This window comes from Ovis canadensis, chromosome 5, assembly GCF_042477335.2.
Source record: "Ovis canadensis isolate MfBH-ARS-UI-01 breed Bighorn chromosome 5, ARS-UI_OviCan_v2, whole genome shotgun sequence".
Classification (NCBI taxonomy): domain Eukaryota; kingdom Metazoa; phylum Chordata; class Mammalia; order Artiodactyla; family Bovidae; genus Ovis; species Ovis canadensis.
Genome location: NC_091249.1, coordinates 31771698 through 31791027, shown reverse-complemented (window position 1 = coordinate 31791027; position 19330 = coordinate 31771698). Strand labels below are relative to the sequence as shown.

Below are 19330 nucleotides of genomic sequence, written 5' to 3'. Positions count from 1 at the left end.
CCAAGGGCGGCCAAGGTGCTGCTTCAGGGCTGGTGGGGGCTGTGTCTGGTAGAGGCGGAACTGAGGGCCTGAGGGTCTCCCAGTAAGGGAGGAGCTGCATGACGTCCCAGGTGGAGAACAGTGAGGGGCCTGGTGTGTCAAACTGGGGAAGGGAGGTGCAAAGAAGGGTGGCTTAGGATCAAGGATATGGAGCCACCCAGGGGCAGCCCTGGGGGATGAACTGGACCCAATTTCCTGGCAGGTGGAAGCTGTTTCCATCACAGATCTGACCAGAAACAGCCACGGGGACATAGGAGATGGAGGAGGCAGCAAATGAATATTTCCAAAAGGACGGAAGAGAACCAACCCAGAGATGAGATGGGGTCCACAGAGGCATCTAGGAGCAGGGGTACCTAGCACCTTCGAGGAGACACCAAGGGGCTACTCCCAGGCCCTCCTTGGGTTGAGGGGGGGTGGTGCCGGGGCAAGGACCCCCTGGGCTTCCCGGTGTGACCAAGTGGGAAACTGACGAGCCTCAGCCCAAACCCTGGGACACCTGCCTACAGGAATCCTCCTCTGAGGGTGATCAGGAGAGCACCAGGCTCTGGGGACAACTGAGGCTGCGGGGCCAGCAGGGGCAGCCTCGGAGACCCCTCCCCAACTCCCAGACTGAGGGCGCTGGAAGGCGGGGTGGTGAAGCGGGTACGAGGCCACGAGTCTGGAGAAGCGAAGCGAGCACACAGCGAGGGAAGCACCGCACGACACACCACAGAAGCTGACTCGGATGGGCGGGGGGTGGGCAGGGTGGGGCAGAGGCCTGCAGGCTCCCCCGGCCCTGTAGGCCCACGAGAGACCCCCTCCTTCCGGCCCTGCCCCATTCCCTCCTGCTGCCCCCACCCCAACGTCCTGCAGCTCATGGGACAGCCAGCACCAGGCACGGGGGTAGGGGCATTGAAGCTGCCCCTATTTTACAGGCAAGGAAACTGAGGTCCAGAGAGGGACACCGCCTCGCCCAAGGTCCCACAGCCACCACCCGGGGTGGGCCTGCCTGCTGGGGTCTGCAGGGGGCAGGGGAGCCCAGAGGCTGTGAGCCCAAGAAGGAAGGGGGACCGGTGGGGGCGGGGGGCCCTACCTCGCACGTAGAGGTTGGCGGGTGAGGAGTAACGCACGCCGGCGCTGTTGGTGGCCACGCACTCATACTTGCCCTGGTCAGTCTCCTCGCTGCTCTCGATCTGCAGGGCTCCTGTGGGAAAAGGGGACAAGGCCTGGCCCATGAGGGGGGACCCTGGCTTGGGGGAATGGCAGGAGGGCTGTCCCAGAGTCCCATCCAGCCTGTCTCTTGGTTGGGCTGGGCCAGAGAGGCAGACAGAAAAGTTGAGCCACCCTAGAAGCCCCCACTGGGTCAGGGGCTCCCTGGCTGCCTGCCTTTCCCCACCCCAATTCTGGCCCATCCTGAACACACCGCATGCCTGGCCAATCCTCCACCCTCAGCTGGGACCTTGTGAATGACTGCCACGTTGAAGGACCAAGCTGGGGGATGGGGGGAATACGTGTCAACTGAGGTGCATTTAGGAAAGTGCCAAATGATGCTTGCCAGGGGGAGGTGGAGGGCAGGTTGGTGGTCCCAACCCACAGCAGCTGCTCCAAAGACCCTGACATGATGTACCAAGCCTGGGAGGAAGTCTGGGGGAGAACGGATACATGTACATGTATATGGGTGAGTCCCTTTGCTGTCCACTCGGAACCATCACAACACTGTTAATCTGCTATACTCCAATAAAAAATAAAATTCAAACAAACAAACAAACAAACAAGGTGCCTATTCAGGGAGCTGGTGGTCGCTTGTTCGTTTCAACCAGTGTGTAAGTGAATGGGGTCTGGGTTCTTCAAGTATGTCTGGAATCACAGGCCTCGAAGCCCACAGTGTTTGTAAATGGAGACAGCGTTGTATTTCTTCAAGGGTTTTTAGATTTCAGAACTGGGTTACCCTCTCCACGAGAGCGAAAGCAAAGGATGCTGAGAGTGATATATTGAGCTGGCCAAAAAGTTCGATTGGACTTTTTCCATACAATGTAACAGAAAAACCAGAGCAAACTTTTTGGCCAATGCAATACATCAAGTAAGTTTGAAATCAAAGGGCTGGATCCAAGCTTTCTGTACCTGAAACGAACTGAAGAATGAATTTCCCCAGACTTACAGTCATCTACATCAATCAGTCTGAGTTCATGGACCTGTTTCAAAACCATGGGTCTAGATTCAGGATCCACAGGTAAACGAATTTTCTAAGTGTGTCTGCAATCATAGACGAAGACCCAAGTCCACGGTGCTCAGAGGTTAATGGGGAGAATTTTCAAGTGTTTGAAATCGGAGGTCTAAAGGAAAACCTCTAATCTGCACAAATAAAGTTGAGGCTGAAATGCCTCCAGTGTGTTTGAAATCATAAAACTGGATTAAAGAATTTGTTGGTCATGAGTCAATAAAGAATTTGAAGAAGTGGTCAATTTTCTTAAGCAGATTTTTAAAGTTTTTTTTTTTTTTAAACGCGGACCATTTTTGAAGTCTTTATTGAATTTGTTACAATATTATTTCTGTTTTCCTTTTTTGGCCATGAGGCATGTGGGATCATAGCTCCCCAACCAGGGATCAGACCCACACCCCCAGCATTGGAAGGTGAAGTCTTAACTAGTGGACCAACAGAGAAGTTCCATCTTAAGCATATTTAAAATCACAGGCCCAAATAAAGGGTCTTGGTGCCCACAACTAAATGAAACTAGGGCAGACTACCTCCTTCAATATGTCTGAAATCACAGGCCCAGATGAAAGACTTCACTTCCCATGAACATGTGAAAACGAATGAATCTTCTTAACAGTGTTTGAAAGCGCAAGGCCATGGACACTACAGTGTTCACAGTAAATGAAAATGTGGCCAAGATTTCCCTAAAGTTATGTGAAATCACAGGTCTGGGAGAAATCTTCATTTTCACAAGTAAGTGAAGTCCACCAAACATCTCTAAGTATGTTTGAAATCATGGGCCTTGATCAAATACTTCATCACCCGTGAACAAATAAAAATGAGGCAGAGATTTTCACAGTATGTTTGAAACCAAAGGCCTGGACCCAAGTTTTCATTTTCATAAGTTAATTGAACTGACTATCTGTAAGTTTGTTAGAATCACAGGCCTGGACCCTATAACTTGTTGGTTATGAGTAACATGAAGATGAGGGAATACCTTCAATATCAATCACAGGTGGTTGTTTTTGGTTTTTTAAACATTTTTTTTTTCTTTTTCTGATCACAGGTTTTGATTAGAGTCCCTGGCACCAGGAATCCAAAAATCCAATGCATGGTCCCAAATAAACGCCCCTTCTCAGCTTCGTTTGTAGTTGTCCCACACAAGTGGGGAGAACCCACAGATGGGGAAGTTCTCTCTAGGGGCTGTGGATTAGGGTTCCATCTCTACATAACACTTCCTACCAATCTCAAGGCTCCAGGGGAGCAGGCAGGCAGATACCACTATGGGGGCCCAGAGAGGGCATGGAACCTGCTCCAGGTCACACAGCAACTCATGGCAAAGTCAGGACCAGACTTGGACTCTTCCCTAGGGCTCCCACCCAGGCCTGTTCTAGTCTCTTCTTTGGGGCAGCTCCATAGGGCTGCCTTTGAGACTCTCTGCTCCTTCAGAGAGCTGGACCCCCACACCCCTACCACATCACCCAGATCAAAGCTTCACAGCTGGAAGGCCCTCCTCTGCACACCCACTGTACAGATGTGAAAACCAAGGCTAGAGACGGATGAGGGCTGCATACAGAGCAGTCATCAGCACTCTGGGCGGGCATGGGAGGCGCTGCACCTTCCGGAGGACATAACACCCTGTGGCCAGGTGACCTGAGGGGCCCACGTGGCCGCACTCAGCACCCAGCCACAGACGGCGACACAGACGCGGACACCGGGCAGGGTGAGGAGGAGACATGTGAGGGGCCTGGGGGCTGGGTGGGCAGCGAGAGAGACCGTGAGTGGGCGGGTGGGTGAGCAAAGAGCCTTACCTCGGATCGGAGTGCTTTCTGAAAGGGAAGCAGAGAGAGTCAGGTGAATGTCAGAAGGCAGTCCTGGGGGGCCGCGGGGCCCCAGGGAGGCGGGGCCGGGCCACCAGCGAGGCCTGTCCACTCTGCCCCCAGGGCTGGGAGGGGGCTGTAGTAGGCAGCCCTCGGTCTATGGACCCTGCAGGCCCTGTCCAGGAAGACGAGGCAAGGCTCCCAGGAGGAGGATGGGCACTGAAGGCTTGCCAATCAGGAGGGCTTCCCATAGAAGGCGGGAAACTCTTGGGGAAGGAGGGGCTCAGTCTAGAAGCCCCTGTGGACTGGCCGGAGGGGCTTGGCTCTGCCTTAGGGAGGTGCCTGGCCTGGCCTGGCCTGGCACTGTCGGCTGCCTTCCTTCTGGGCCGAGGGCGGAAGGTCCATGACCTCCCCTCCTAGATTCCTTCTCGAGAGGGACAAGGAACAACGGGGTGGGCGGGGGGCGGGTCTTGGGAATCTTGTTAGAGATAGGGCAGAGAGAAGGGTTAGTGCCCCAGGGCTGGGCATTAATAAAGCAAAGGGAAGATGTTACAGACAGGCCAAGTAGGAGGGGCAGGGGAGGGTGGTGAAAGGGGATGGAGGGAAGAAGGAGGGCCTTGCAGCATCTCTAATTTCCAAAAGGAAAAGAGGAAAAGGACTGTGTGTCTCTATGGATTCTGGAGGCTGGGACGGCTCAGGACACCAGCCATGGTGGCCCCTGGTTAGAATTCTGCATCCTTGGGAGTGATATGGGCCACCCCCCTCTCTGTGCTGATGACAGCTGATAACCCCCAATGCCACAGCAGAGGAAATACACCCCTCTCCATCTGGCCCCAGTCCATTTTGCAGAGGGGCAAACTGAGGCCCACAGGTTCCAAGAATTGTCTCGCCATGAGTCAGAGGCAGGGGCCTTGAACCCAGTTCTTCGGCCTCCCAGGCTGGGGCCCTTCTAGAACTTTTAGGAGGGTCCTATATTATCTCTTAGAAAATCCCCAATCTAATGGGGCCACTCCCCTTCTTCATACAGAGGGAGGAGGGGAGAGGAGGGGGAAGGGGAATTTGCCTGAGGCTGTACTGTGGAGAGCAAAAATTCGGGTCAGTGGGAATCTAGGTCAGCTCCTGCTCGGGCTGTTTCACTAAGACTATGGTGACAGAACTCAGACAGTGAAGGACAGAACTTCCCAAGATGGCCATAACAGCCTGTGGTCACTATATTGAGAGGAAGATCACACATGGAGAGAGGGTATTAAAGGTTGTTTTGCCTTCTGCTCCAAGGAAGATGAGAAGTTACTATTGTGGGTCAGTATCAGTCATTCTCACCTTAGTAAGAATTAGCCCAGCAGTTGGATTCAGGGGCTTCAGGTTGGATGCTAGGAAAAGAGAACAAGATGCACCCAGTACTAGCCCAGACGGAACATTCCGCCTACATCTAGCCCCTAAATTTCTGTAACTTCATATTTTCCAGCAGCGTCAAGGCCCAGAAAGGGCTGGCAAGGGGGATGGGGGTGGGTATGTTATGTATGAAGCTCCAGTAAGTCCCCTGTGGTCTTGTCCTTTTTTCCTCTTTTCCTTTTAGGCTCTTCTCTCTGCAGCCCCCTGGTGCCCAGATGGGGAGGGCCAGGTGGCCGGGGGTGGGGAGACGTTAGTAGACATGCCACGTGGAGTGGGTCAGTTACCGTCACAGTGGCCGTTAGTCTGAGGGGAGGAGGTGGGGTAGGGGACACGGAGGAGGGCGTTAGTTGTCGACATGGTGAAGAAATTAAACTTACCAAAGGTTTCTGAACGTTTACAACAGAGGGACAAGAAAAGAGAACAGGAACGTTAACGGGTGGTTATACAGAAGCCTGTATCCTCTGGGGATGGGAGGGGATGTTGGAATAATAATTAGATTGATTACAACGTGTTTTTTTTCAGCTGCGCCATGTGGCTTGTGGGATCTCAAGTTTCCCGACCAGGGATCAAACTTGCATCCCCTGCAGCAGAAGCTCAGAGTCTTAACCACTGGACACCCGGGCAAGCCCCTTGATTATGATTTTTAAAGCAGCTGATGTTCACTGAGCTCCTGGTAGGGCCAAGCAGCCTGTCAGGGGCCCCTGACAGTGACGCGAGGGAGCAGGCACGTTTCATGAGGACACTGAGACCCGGAGAGGAGGACGTGCCCAGGTGATCAGGCACCTGGGTCCACACTCAATCATTTCATTATATTGGTGGGACAATGGTGGAAACCAGCAGAGAAGCAACTGGGTTCCCAAGGCTGCCACCACTAATCCAGCTGAACCCCCCAAGCTGCAAATATCCTCAGACAGGTCAGCACCAAGAAGGTTACATCTCTTCCAGGGCGAGGCCCACGTCTCTCCAGGGAAGAAATTCTGGGCTTAACATCTGCACTTTTGGAGGTTTTGGGTCTTTGTTGGGGGGAGCAGAAAGTAGGAAATGAGCAAGTGGGACTCCTCGGAAGACGAGGCTGGGCAGTGGATGGCGGCGGAGGTACGCTGAGAAGGATGGAGAGGCTTTCGGGCGAGACTGGCTCCAGGGTGGGGGCCCTCAGAGAAGAGGGAAAGGGAAAAAGGGGGTACACCCACACGTGTCTTCAGAATGGACCAAAGCATGCAGGAGTGCCCGGGGGCACATCCTCACCATGCACATGTCTGTGTACCCAAGGACCAGCCTGAGGCATGCACATGGGAGGGACTGTCACGCAGACACACGTGTGGCTGAGATGCACGTGGACAAATTTTGCTCTAGGAGGGGGAGGGCAACCTGTGTGCCGATGGCATGGCCTACATGTTAAGTCAGGACACGTGGGGAGCCTGGACACACACACAGAGGTTCGTGAAGCAGTGTGACAACAGACACAATGCACACAGAGCTCCCCAGACAGACGGGCTCACAGACGGGGGCATGGGGCTGCTGTGCTGAGACACAACTGTAGGAGTGCCCAGCCCCAAGGCGGCCCAGGCCCTGTGCTCCGTCCCAAGGGCCCCTTAGCCTGGGTGAACCAACTAGTGCCCCATCACATCCTTACTGCCTGTCTCAGAGATGCTCTCTCCCTGCAGCCCTCTGTGGCTCCCCATTACACTCCCTGTCTGTGCCCTTATCTCCTCTAGAGATGCTCACTGCTTCAGCACCAGAAACACTCTCTAGCCTTTGCTTTATGCTCGCCTCTGCTCCTACCTGTCTGGACCTCACTACATCCTCACAGGACACATCCACTGTTTCAGCTCAGAACACACTCTTCCCCTGCCAGCTTCCATGGTTCCCCAGTACCTCCACTGTGCTGTTACACAGCCAGTGCTCAGATGCTGAAGATGGCCTTCCTTCAACACCCTCCACAGTTCCCCATCACCTTTGCCTGTCTGTCCCCCACTGCGTCCCCAATGCAGGGGCTCAGGAGATACCTATCCTCCTCTGGCTTTCCATTACCTGCAACTCTATGTCCATTAGGACCCCACTGCTTGGCTCCTGGGGACACTCTGCCCCCATGGTCTCAGCAGCCCCCATCACTGTGCATATCTGAGTCAGCTATGGCTCCACTCCGGCACTGAGGAACTCGCCCCCTAGCACCCACCATAGCTCCCCATTACCCCTTGTCAGTCTGCACCTTTTAACATCCCCATTGATTCAGCTCCAAAGACACCCTCTCTCCCCTCCATGGCTGCACATCAGCGCTGCCTTTCTCTGCTCCCTCAGTCCCCAGGGCGCGGGCCCTGAGATGCTGCCCTCCCCCCACCACCCTCCTGGCCCCCTGCACTCACCCGATCGCAGCTGCTTGATGCGCCCGTTGCTGGCGCTGGGGTCCACGGGCAGGAAGTCCTTGAACCAGGTGATCTCAGGGTCCGGGTTACCACTGGCAGCACAGAGCATTGTGGCCGTCCGCGTCCGCTCCACCACCTTCAGCTGGGGGCCCATGTCGATGTTGGGGAAACCGGGGGGCAGCTGGTCCTCTGGGGGGGTACGGGTGATGGGGAAAACAGCAGGGATCCAGTTACTGCACAGCTGTCCCTCCAGGGTGGGTCTTGGGGATGGGCCCTGGGGCCAGCCCTTGCCTGGCCAGGTAATCTCCTGTAGCCTGTTTCCTCCTCTGTCTGTGGGAAACTGCGGGAAATGTTGGGAGGACATCAGGCTAGACCAGTGTCTCTGATCTGGGCCAATCCTGCCCCAGGGGACACTGAGCCACGTCTGGGGATGTCCATGGCTGTCATTCTCGGGATCAAGTAGGTGGGGGCCAGGGATGCTGCTCCACCCCTCACAGTGCCCAGAACGGCCCTGATGTCAACAGTGCTTAAGTTACAGAGCCCTTGGGTTACGTCACAGCAGCCCGAGGGAGCTTTTCGAAATGGAAACAGGGCCACACCACTCTGTGTCGCCTGCCCCGCTGTAGTCTCCTCCAACCTCTGGAGGAACCCAGGCTCCTTGCCTGGCACTGGCCCCCAGTGGCCTCGGCAGCCCCATCTCGGGCCAGCCTCACTCTTCTCACTCTCTCCATACAGCCACACCAGCAACCTTGGTCCCCCAAAGTCATCAGGCCCCCTCCAGCATCACCGTGGGCAAAGCTCGCAGTCACAAGTTATAAACACCCTGGGAAATCCCCCGGTGGACCAGAGGTTAAGGCTCTCTGCTTCCACTGCAAAGGGTATGGGTTCCTTCCCTGATCAGGGAACTAAGATCCCATGTGCTGGCGGTGTGGTCAAAAACTAATAATAAAAAGTAAAACCCTCCCATACTCTAGAACATCCAAACATCGAACTCCATAGATCACAACGCATCTGTCTCTGCCGTGTCCTTACCACCCCATGTAGGTCCTGGCACACAGTAGGTGCTCAATAAATGAGCGAGCGACTCAGCCTCAGTTACTGCCAACCTGTGAGAGGCACGCCTCCTGGCCTCGGTCTCCCTGTTCACTGTTCAGCCTCCCTGTTCAGCCTCCAGATGAAGGTAGTGGGGGGAGAAAATCTCTCTCCCTGGAGACTTGGTCCCCATGTTCTAGTGACGGGTAAGAATGTGGTTCTCTTGGCACATACACACTACTACATATAAAACAGGTAACAAATAAGGACCTACTGGATAGTACAGGGAACTCCACTCAGTACTCTATAATGGGCTATATGGGGAGAGAATCTGAAGAAGCGTAGACATATGCATTTGTACAACAGATTCACTTTGCTGGGTTTTAGCATGCATGTGTGTTTAGTCACGTCTGGCTCTGCAACCCCATGGACTATAGCCTGCCAGGCTCTTCCATTCATGGGATTCTCCAGGCAAGAATACTGGAATGGGCTGCCATTCCCTCCTCCAGGGGATCTTCCCGACCCAGAGACTGAACCTGTGCCTTCTGTGTCGGCAGGAGAATTCTTTACTGCTGTGCCACCTGAAACCGAGGTGACAAGCCGGGTGGCCCCCGTCTGTGTAATCTGCATGTTGCGCCAGGGGCTCCGCGGCCTGACTCAGTTGGAACTGGCACCAGGGAGGGAGGATGAGGCTTCAGGGCCCCCTGGCAGGTCCCGCCCCTTCCTGTACACTTTGCCCTCCCCCCTTCAGCATCTGGACTCCTGGATCCTTTTGCTCTGACCCCTAACACCGCAGCTCCAGTCTGGCCTCACATCCACAAAGGGTTCACATCCACATCCATGGACAAAGGGTTCCCTGGGGTGGGGCATACCTCCTCAGCTACAGTTAAAACACCCACCATCCCCTGGTTATGGGCTGAAATGCACCCCACCTGCATTCACAGGTTGAAACCCTATGAATAGGGTGGATGGCATCACCGACTCAAGGGACGTGAGTTTGAGCAAGCTCCAGGAGTTGGTGAAGGACAGGGAAGCCTGGCATGCTGCAGTCCATGGGGTTGGCAACAGTCAGATACCACTTAGCAACTGAACAACAATTCATAGGTTGAAACCCTAACACCCAGGACCTCAGAATTAGACTCTATTTAGAGATAAGGAGTTTACAGAGATCATTAAGTCAAAGGCGGTACTAGTGCGACTCTAATCCAACAGGACTGGTGTCCCCCTAAGAAGAGGAGATTAAAACCCAGGTACACACACACAGCAGAGCTCATATAAAGATGGAGGAGAAGACGGCTGTCTTTGAGCCAAAGAGAGAGGCCTTGGAAGAAACCAACCCTGCCGACACCTTGATCTCGGACCTCCAGCCTCCAGGACTGTGAACAAAAACATGTGAAGTAAGCCACCCAGATGGTGGTACTTCGTTAGAGCAGCCCTAGCAAACTAACACAGTCCCCGCCCCACCCCAATGAACAAGTGATATAGTGACAAGTGACAAGAAAGTGACTGCATACAGGGCTGATGAGACAGAAGACACAGGCCTGCTTGTCTGTGGCAGGCAGAAATGTGTGTTGGTCCAGCAGAACCAGGGGTGGGGGTGACTTGGCATCACCCACCTGAGACCCCTAAGCCTGTACACCAAGGAAGAAGGCAGGGGTATTCCGAAGGTGCCAACACTAACAGCAAAAGGCTGGCGACGATCTAAATGTTTGTCAACAGAGCTTCATTATACACAGGCCAGGCCATCCACAGGGCAGGTCCCCCAAACAGCAGAAGTAATCACCTACCAGATTCAGAACAAAGTCCAAGATGCACTGCTAATTGGACAAAGTGAAAGATGTGTAGACCAAGGATTGAAAACTATGGCCCTTGAGTCAAATCTGCTTATTTTTGTTGATAAAGTTTTATTGGCACACAGCCACACCCACTGGTTTCCTCATCATCCCCAGCAGCTGGCCCGAACTGAGAAGTTGCAACAAAGACTCTCTAGCCTGCAGGGTCAAAAATATTTACTCTCTGGCATTTTACAGGAGAAGCTTGCCACTTCCTGGTATAGACAAAGCTGCTATTTGCGTAAAAAGGAAATAACACTCATGTATTTGATTACAGATGCCCAGGAGGGAAACAAGGTATGGCGGGGTTACTGGGGGATGGACAGGGGACTGGGAAGAGGTAGGCAAGAAGACACCATGTGGGGAGAGAACAGGGACCCAGGTACTTGGAGGGTGCAGTAAGCCAAGGCCAGGTGAGGGAGAGGTGGGCAGGGACACCATCACCCCATGTCCGCAGTTAAACAACAGAGCTGCGGTTCCTGTCCAGGCAGGAGTCGCTTCATAGAAGAAACAGCTAAGTTCCAAATCCTGAGCACTAAGTACGTACCAGGCAATGTTAGGTAATTTCCTATATCTGCCTCTGAGAAGGGATCCATTTCACAGAGGGGAAAACTGAGGTTCAAACACTGGGCACACCTGCTCTGAGTCATACAGTCTGGTCTCAACAAGGCTAGACTTCGAATCCAGGCTGGGTTAAATCTGGAGGAAGCTGGATGGAGCCAGTGACTGCAGAACCCCCAAGCCGGGCCTGGACTTGCCGGGTCAGAGCCGCTGGATCCTGGCTGAGCTGTTTCACACCCAGTTCCTTTTTCCTGGGCCCGGAGGCCTGGACCACCTCACTGCATGGTCCTGATTGGCTACTGATGACGTCACGGGAGGTTCGGGCCAAGATAACCAGGCCTCAATTCTAGGTGCTCAAAGCTGGCCTAGACATGCTGGAGGCTGGGGCTGCCAGGGTCCCTCTGTGCTGACGTTTCCTGCGTGTGTGCACACGGGTGTGCATGTGTGCTCACCCACACCCCACGTGTGTCCACACGTGAGCACTTCCTGGGTGCGTGCTGCCCCGCGGGGGAGGGGCGTGTGTGCCTGTGGGCGGCAGTCAGCCAGGGTGGGGGGTAGGCTGCGGCCGCCTGACGTTACCAAGAGCTCCTAATTAAACAAAAATGTTCATCGAGTACCACATTGTGCTGGATTCCTCGGAGTTTAATTAAAACAACAGCGTGAGAGGCGTGCGTAGCGTCCACAATCAGATGGCAGCGGGGGAAGAGAGGTTGGGGGGAGGGCTGGGCCCAGCATCCCAGACCTTCCCGCTCTGCTGGGGGGTCCCTGGGGCTCAAAGGAGACAGGGGGACAGGCGCTCCAGGTCAAACGCTCTGGGCTGAGCGCCCAGCCCAAGCAGCACGTCTGTTGAGCGGCCTGAGAACAGAGAGATGCTGAGGGCCGAGATGGGGGGCAGGGAGCGGAGATGTGTCTTTCCCAGACTCCCAGAGACTGGGCAGTTAATAGATTCACAGCGTGTCCTTTTAACTCTCTGAGCGCTTACAATGGAGGCTGGCACGCGGGGCGGGGGGCGGGGCGGGGGGCGGGGCGGGGGGGTGGCGGGGGCGGGCGGTGTGTGTACAGCGGGAGCCGGGCTGTTCCGTCTGTGCCCGGGGAAAGGTCAGGGCAAAAATATCTGCTGGGAAGAGGCGGGGCGGGCTGGGGCAGGCGGACTCCTCCCCTCCCCTCCCCTTTCCTCCATCCCCTGGCAGGACCAGCTCCAGGCCCCACACACAATGAAACTATGGGGCCCCTTGTTCGAAAATTACTAGGAATTTCCAGGTGGTAACAGACGAAGGCGGGCACACATCAGGGTCTGGGATCAAGTGGCCCTGTGGCCAATATGACGTTTCCTCCCAGGGCTCCAAGCTGCCAGGGAGCACACTGGGTGACTCCCAACCTGGGAGCCACATGTGAGGACCACCTGCCCCCTAATGGCTGGCAGTGACTTGTACCTTTTTTCCTTTGGGCCACGTGGCATACCAGGATCTTAGTTCCCTGACCAGGAATCGAACCTGTGCCCCCTACAGCTGAAGTGCAAAGTCTTAACCACTAGACTGCCAGGGACGTCTCGAGTGGCTTTTAGTTAGAGATCAGAGAGGGTCAGGGTGGCGCTGCAGCTAACAGGCAGAACCCACCCCACAGCTGCACAATGGCTGATGGCAGCTGTCCTGTCACAACCGGAACAACAACAACGACAGCAGTAACATCAGATAGGTAGCACCAACCAAATGCTTGTTCCTCACACAGCACCGTTAGTCCCTGACTTGCTTTGCCCACTTCTGTGGTTCGTGAAACAATCCCTTGTGGTGAACATCATTATTATTACACTTTGGAGGTGAGGGAACTGCAGCTCAGAGAGGTTCATTAACTTGCCCGAGGTCACAAAGCTACAGAATGGCAGTGCCAGGATGTGAACTCAAGTTGCAGGCCCCTGGGTTAAATTAATCACCTTGCAAGGGAGAAGGCAGTTGGGAGCAGCTGGTGGGCAGGTGGGAGGTGGGTTTGCAGCAAGACTGTCTGAATGATGCTGTATTACAATAAGGAAGCCATTTCCTGGTGCCCCAGCTTACCAAGGCCAGCAGGCAGTCCACAGGAAGGATCCATGGGAATGTGTGTGGAGGTGTGGTTAGCTGCTTCTGCCTAGCCAGCTGCTATTTCTCCTTTGTTTCTTTGGGGAGACCACCCCTTATTGACTCTGTCTACATGGGCTGACCCACTCTTGACTTCAGGGAAAACTCTGCCAATCAGAGTATTTCTTTCTCCAACCACAGTGACAAGCTCAGGGATGGTCATCTGATCCAAGGTGGGTCAATGAACAGTCCTCGGTCACTTAGCCCCCTCTTCTGTGTACAGGCCCCAGAGTCTGGAGCTAATGGGGAGATCTCACTGAGAATACAGTTGATAGGGAACAGAACACCCAGAGTCTGAAGATGAACCCTGAGAGCATGAGTATGAGGTATGAGTTCCTGGATCCAGCTGAACCTGAAGCTGTTATAATCCACAAACATTTTAATTACATGAACAGATGAATTCTCCGTTTGAGCTGGATGCATCTTTTGTGCTAGTCCCTTAACAGGCTGCTCTTCTTTTCTGCAAAAGCTCAATAAATTCCTACCAGAAGGCTCTAAGACCCAGTGGTATTATAGGCTAAAAAAAGGAGATCAAAGTCCCCCACAAGTGAAAATCCAAAGCAAGACTTTCAGGGATCCCTTTGGTATCTGTCCCCAAAACCAGGCCCCAGGGCCTCCTCCACACACCCTGGGGAGCCCGATACCTCGGAGGACAGTGAGCTTGGCATGGACGGTGATCTCCCCGACTGAGTTCTGGGCCACACACTCATATACATTCTCATCTCGGGGTGTCCGGAGTGGCTGGATCCTCAGCACGGCTCCTGCACTCCCATCGAACTCGATCGTCTGTCGCAGGCAGGGGAGAAAGGTCAGGGTGAGACTGGAGTCCCAGGGGTGATCAGGAGAGGAGCTGGGGGCTATACGCACGTGTGTGTATAGGCCCTGCACAGATACTGGAGGCAGAAAACTGGGTCTCTACAAGCCAAGGGTACTGTGTGTACATGGGTTCGTGACACACGCATGTAAGTCTGGGGACAGGCATGCAAAATGTGGAAACGTGTATGTCTGACTATGAACATGGGCACAGGGTTACAAATTCCCTTCTGTGAGATAAAGGTCCAGAGAGGCAGGGCATTGCTTGAGGCCACACAGCACAAAGGTGGCAGAACAAGCGAGCCTGGCAGAGCCCTCACGGAGCATGCGTCTCCCTGCACCTGCCAGGGAGGTGGTGGAAGAAGAGAAGGGTCCCGATGGAGAGGGAGCCAGCTCCACGTAGGAATGTTCCTCATGGTCGGGGTGCGGTGGGGGGGGTGGGGCTGGCCCTGGGCTGTGTCCCCTCCCTTTCCCAGCCACTCACCTCAAAGCGCTGTGAATTGACCTTCTTGCCCTTCTTGTTCCAGGTCACCCGCGGCTTGGGATCACCCGTGGCCTGACACACAAAGGAGGCCACGCCCCCTGACACACCAATCTGGTCCTTGGGTTCTTTGATGAACCTGGGGGGCTCTGGGGAGAGAAGAGGAAGAGGGGCTCTGGTGGGCCTGGGCATGTGACCAGGACCCCATGGGGCCAGGTAAACGTGCCCTCCAGCACGCCTGGCCACAGAGGTACCATGTGGGCCCGACATGAGGGCTGGAGAGGACGAAGGAGAAATGGTGCTGCTGCTCGCCTTCCGTGGCTCCCCTGGGCCTTCCCAGCACCCCCACCTCCCCGCTTCTGGATACAACAGCCACACACACTCACACATGGACACAGCCTCTCAGATGTAGTGCCACAAAGAAAGGTGGCAGGGGAGACCCCCAAGAATCTAGGGTTCCCAAATTCAGCCCTCAGTAGTGACCAGCCAAACCCTGGAGGGTCCTTGGTCCTAAAATGGCTTGGGAAGAGATAACTTGGTCTAATCCCCTGATGGCACATGTGGGGAAACTGAGGCACTGAACAGGGAAGCGGGGGTGGGTGGGGGGTGGTGACCAAGAGACCCGAGGTCAGAACAAGCGCTCGAACCCAAGGCCTCAGCCTCTTCATCCGTGAGAGGTGTCCAAACACAAAGGGTCAGAGAAGGCAGCCAAGGCTCAGAACAGGTGCCAGCCACTAGAGCAAATGCTTATTGAGCACCTACTGTATGCAGATGTGTACACTCAGAAACATCCAGTTCTTCTGGCAGGGATTTCCCTGGTGGTCTAGTGGTTAAGACTCCAAGCTTCCAATGCAGGGGGTGTGGGTTTGACCCCTGGTTAGGGAACTAGTATCCCACATGCTGTGTAGTAGAGCCCCCCTCAAAAAAAAATTCTTCTGACAGCGCTGGGTGGGCAGAGCCACTATAAGCCTTATCTCACAGTACACACACAGCCAGCCAGGGGCTGAGCAGGGATTTGAATGGGGCTGGTCCTGCGCCCACATCCTCTGTCCCTCATGATGATGTGATGTGCTAAACTCTTCCCAGGTAAGTCTCAAGTGGGAGTTAGGATGTCTTTTATACCTAGACAGCTGCAAGTCTGGACCTCACACTGGCTATAGCACCTGGTGAGAGCTCATTAACATTGTTCTCTTTTTTTTATGGACTTTTCACAGTAACCTTTGAATTGCCCAAAGGGATCCTGGATTTCCAGCCACAGTAAAGCTACAAGATATCCCATAAAATGAATTCAGTTATTTCTGAGAGTTTTGCCAACAGATTTAAGGGCTGCAATGTGCCTAGAAGGTCCTGAAGGAAACAACCCATCTATCCAACAAAAGGGGATTATTAGATGAATACAGCCACCCAGAAGTGGAATATTATGCAGCTGTAAAAAGGGACAAGGATACTTCTGTAATGAGCTACTCGGGAAGGAATGTAAGATACCCTACAAAATGGACAAAAAATGAGGAGTAAAATGTGTAGTGAGTGTTATTTGTATGATGAGAAAACTGAAAATGGGTAAAGAGTGTGTGTGTGTGTGTGTGTGTGTGTGTGTGTGTGTGAGTATGAGTGTGTATAGAAACAACACCTGCCTCTGAGAGGAGAAAGCAGGTAGGCAGACTCAGGGGAAGGGAGGCTTCACACCCTGGTACCTTTATTAGACTCAGAAGTATTTGCAGTAAATTGCAATTATTATTTCTGTAAGGTCTGACTAGAAAGGTGAGTAGATGGAAGAAATATATTAAGTAAAAGTTTGGGATCTGAGGCACAGAGGATCAATAACTCCAGCCTGAGCAACAATTAGGCCTAATAGGTTCATCTAGAAAGTTTTGGCTACTCAGGAGTGCTGAGAAGTTCAAGAAGACCTCAGGTTCCAAATCTGGGTGCCACAAACCCCAATTTCTACCATCTGTGACTCAGGATGGGCCTTGAACAAGATACAGAGTCCCTATTCCCGTGGCTTGACTGGCCTCACCTCCCTCATTTCAGGCTGTGCTCCCATTGATATGACCCTGTGAATCTACACTGGCCATCTCTCTGTAAAATCAGGAAACCTACTGCGTGCAGGCATGTGTGGCCTCCTTCAACTCCTGTGTAGTCTACCGAGGAGGTGACTGTTCATTCCATTACACAGAGAGGACTGTGCAGCTTGAGAGAGGTTAACGAGCTTGTGCGAGTTCACACAGCTCAGACGTGACAGCACCAGGGTTTGAACCTGGGTCTCTCTGACCCTAAGCCTGCATCTTCTGCTCCTCTCACCCACCAGGCCCAGAGCCTGACTGACATGGTTTTGCTGCTCCATGCTAAGCAGCGCCGGGCTGGGCCTGTCCCTCCTCCTGGAATGGTGACTGGGGCCATATGCGTCCCCAGCCAAGGTCAGGGGGGGAAGTCACTGCAGTTGGGTCAGGAATCTTGCTTCTGGGAAAAACCCTCCCTCGGGAGCTGTTGGAAGGAAGGGCAGAAGCCAGCTGCAGGGAGGGAAAAGCATCCAGCTGCCTGTTTACCACTCAGGGCCGGGGACACACCCCGAGGACCCTCCAATCCAGGGAAGGAGACTTGACGAGAGCCTGCACTGTCCTTCCTCTTTGCGTCTGGCAGCTTCAACCTCTGCTCGGCCAGCACCTCCCCTAGGGAGCCTTCGTGGATTACCACTGGCTGGGTCAGGACTGCCTCTGTCCCCATCCTTCCCTGGGTGGCCCCCTCCACCACAGCCCTGATCACACTGGGCTGAAATACTTGGTTCCGTGCCACCTGGCAGGGTGGGTGTGAAATGGACCCCACTCCCGGGGACTCCCCCACACCACCTCTCTGAGCCCGGTGACCCTTGAAAAACTGGGGCTTTGAACCCTGTGCATGTGTGCATGCTAAGTCGCTTCAGTCATGTCTGACTCCTTGCAACCCTATGGGCTGTAGCCCACCAGGCTCCTCTGTCCATGAGATTTCCCAGGCAGGAATACTAGAGTGGGTTGCCATGCCCTCCTCCAGGGGACCTTCCCCACTCAGGGATCAGACCCACATCTCCTACGTCTTCTGCACTGACAGGTGGGTTCTTTACCACTAGTACCACCCGGGAAGCACTTGAACCCTGATATTTGCCAAATACTGAGTAATGAAGCTGCCCACTCGCTCTCTGGCTCCCCCTCTCTTCAAGGCAGGTGCCTCTCAGCCTACGTCCAGGCAGCTCTGGGAGCCCAGCCAGCCCAGAAAAGCTTTCTCCGCCCGCTGCATCTCCCATTAGACTAATTCTTGTGGATGCTTTAAGTCTCTTATTTGGACAACCCTCCCCTCCTCTTCTTGGCAAAGGGGCTCCAGACTCAAGAAAGACACTGGGGTATGGCTGCAGCTTATGGCAAGCAAGTGGTCCTTTTGTGCTGGGCCTGTTCTCACACCAGCTCTACTCCGAGGCTCAGAGAGGGTGATTGACTGGCCCCTGCTCACCCAGCTTGTGACGGACAAGAGCTAAGATTCCAACCTAGTCCCATTTGGTTCCCAAAGCCTTGCGCGCTGCACATTTGATACATAGGGTTGTGGGTTTCCGGTGACAGAGAGCACCCTGGGTGTTTCCATTTCTTCGATGAAGAGACTGAGGTTCAGAGTGGTGATGCCAACAGCACTGGGAGGTTGGGAAGGGCTTGGCTTGATTTCTGTTTTTCCATTTCAGATTCTGCAGAGGAAAATCTGGTGCCAGAGGTAGAGCCCCACCCACCCTCCCGTCCCTTCCAATCCAGCCTGGGCCAGCCACACAGCGTCCTGGGAAGGTTCCACAGGACTGAGAGCTGTTTCTGGGGCAGAAACCACTCCTCTTGGTGCTGGGCGGTGGATATCCCGGCTGCCTGCCTGGGCTTTCTCCCAGTGACAGCCCCCACCCGAGCCGCTCCCTGAGGACCTGGGCTACTCTCCTTGAAGCTGGCAATGCCAATCACGGTGCCCACAGCCCCTCCGCTGACCACCCAGGTGTCAGGGCTCCTGCTAAACAGACCACATCTTGGGGTCAGGATGCCCCAGCTTTGGAGATGGAGACCTGGCTTTGAGTCTAGGCCACTACCAATACCTATAGGGATACAGTAATAACAACAGCAGGGACTTCTTCTGGGGGTCCAGTGGTTAAGACTCCACACTTTCAGTGCAGGGGGCATGGGTTCGATCCTCAGTCAGAGAACTAAGATCCCACATGCTGCATGGCCAAATAAATAAATACAAATAATCAGCAAGTGCAGGGCTCACTGAGGGAGCACCCACTGAAGTAGCGTGGCTACACGCCTGGCACTGATACCCTGGGTCACTCTCCCTGCGTGGTTCACCCTCTGCTCTGGTTCCCTCACCCCACCTCTGCCTGCCCTCCCTTGGCAGCCAGAGGGGACCTGTGAATATCTGAGTCAGGTCTTGCCCACGGCCCTCTGGGTCTCCCATCTCCCAGGGAGCAAAACCCCATGTCTTCCAGTAGCTCATAAGACCCTGCAAAACCTGCCCCGCCCCTTTCTTGTTCTCCCCTTCACTCACCCTGCTCCAGAAACACAGGCCTCCTCACTTCCTCCAACACGCCAGGCCTTCCTCCTACCCCAGGACCTTTGCACAGGCTATGCCCTCTGTCCAGGACACTTTCCACACTCTCCCAACATGAGTGGGGCACTCTCCTCAGCTCCTTTAAGACTGTTCAGATGCCATCTTCTT

The 19330-nt window shown here is 54.4% G+C and overlaps 1 protein-coding gene across 1 annotated transcript in view; it reads right to left on the bottom strand.

The window, feature by feature from the left end:
- Positions 1-19330, bottom strand: part of PTPRS (protein tyrosine phosphatase receptor type S) — a 73242-nt gene that overhangs the window by 43807 nt on the left and 10105 nt on the right. The window contains exons 3-6 of the mRNA XM_069591409.1: positions 14621-14766; positions 13968-14109; positions 7788-7976; positions 1112-1222 (exon numbers count right to left, since the gene is read on the bottom strand). Of these exons, the coding sequence (XP_069447510.1) occupies positions 1112-1222; positions 7788-7976; positions 13968-14109; positions 14621-14766 (588 nt within the window). The remainder of the gene's footprint in view (positions 1-1111; positions 1223-7787; positions 7977-13967; positions 14110-14620; positions 14767-19330) is intronic.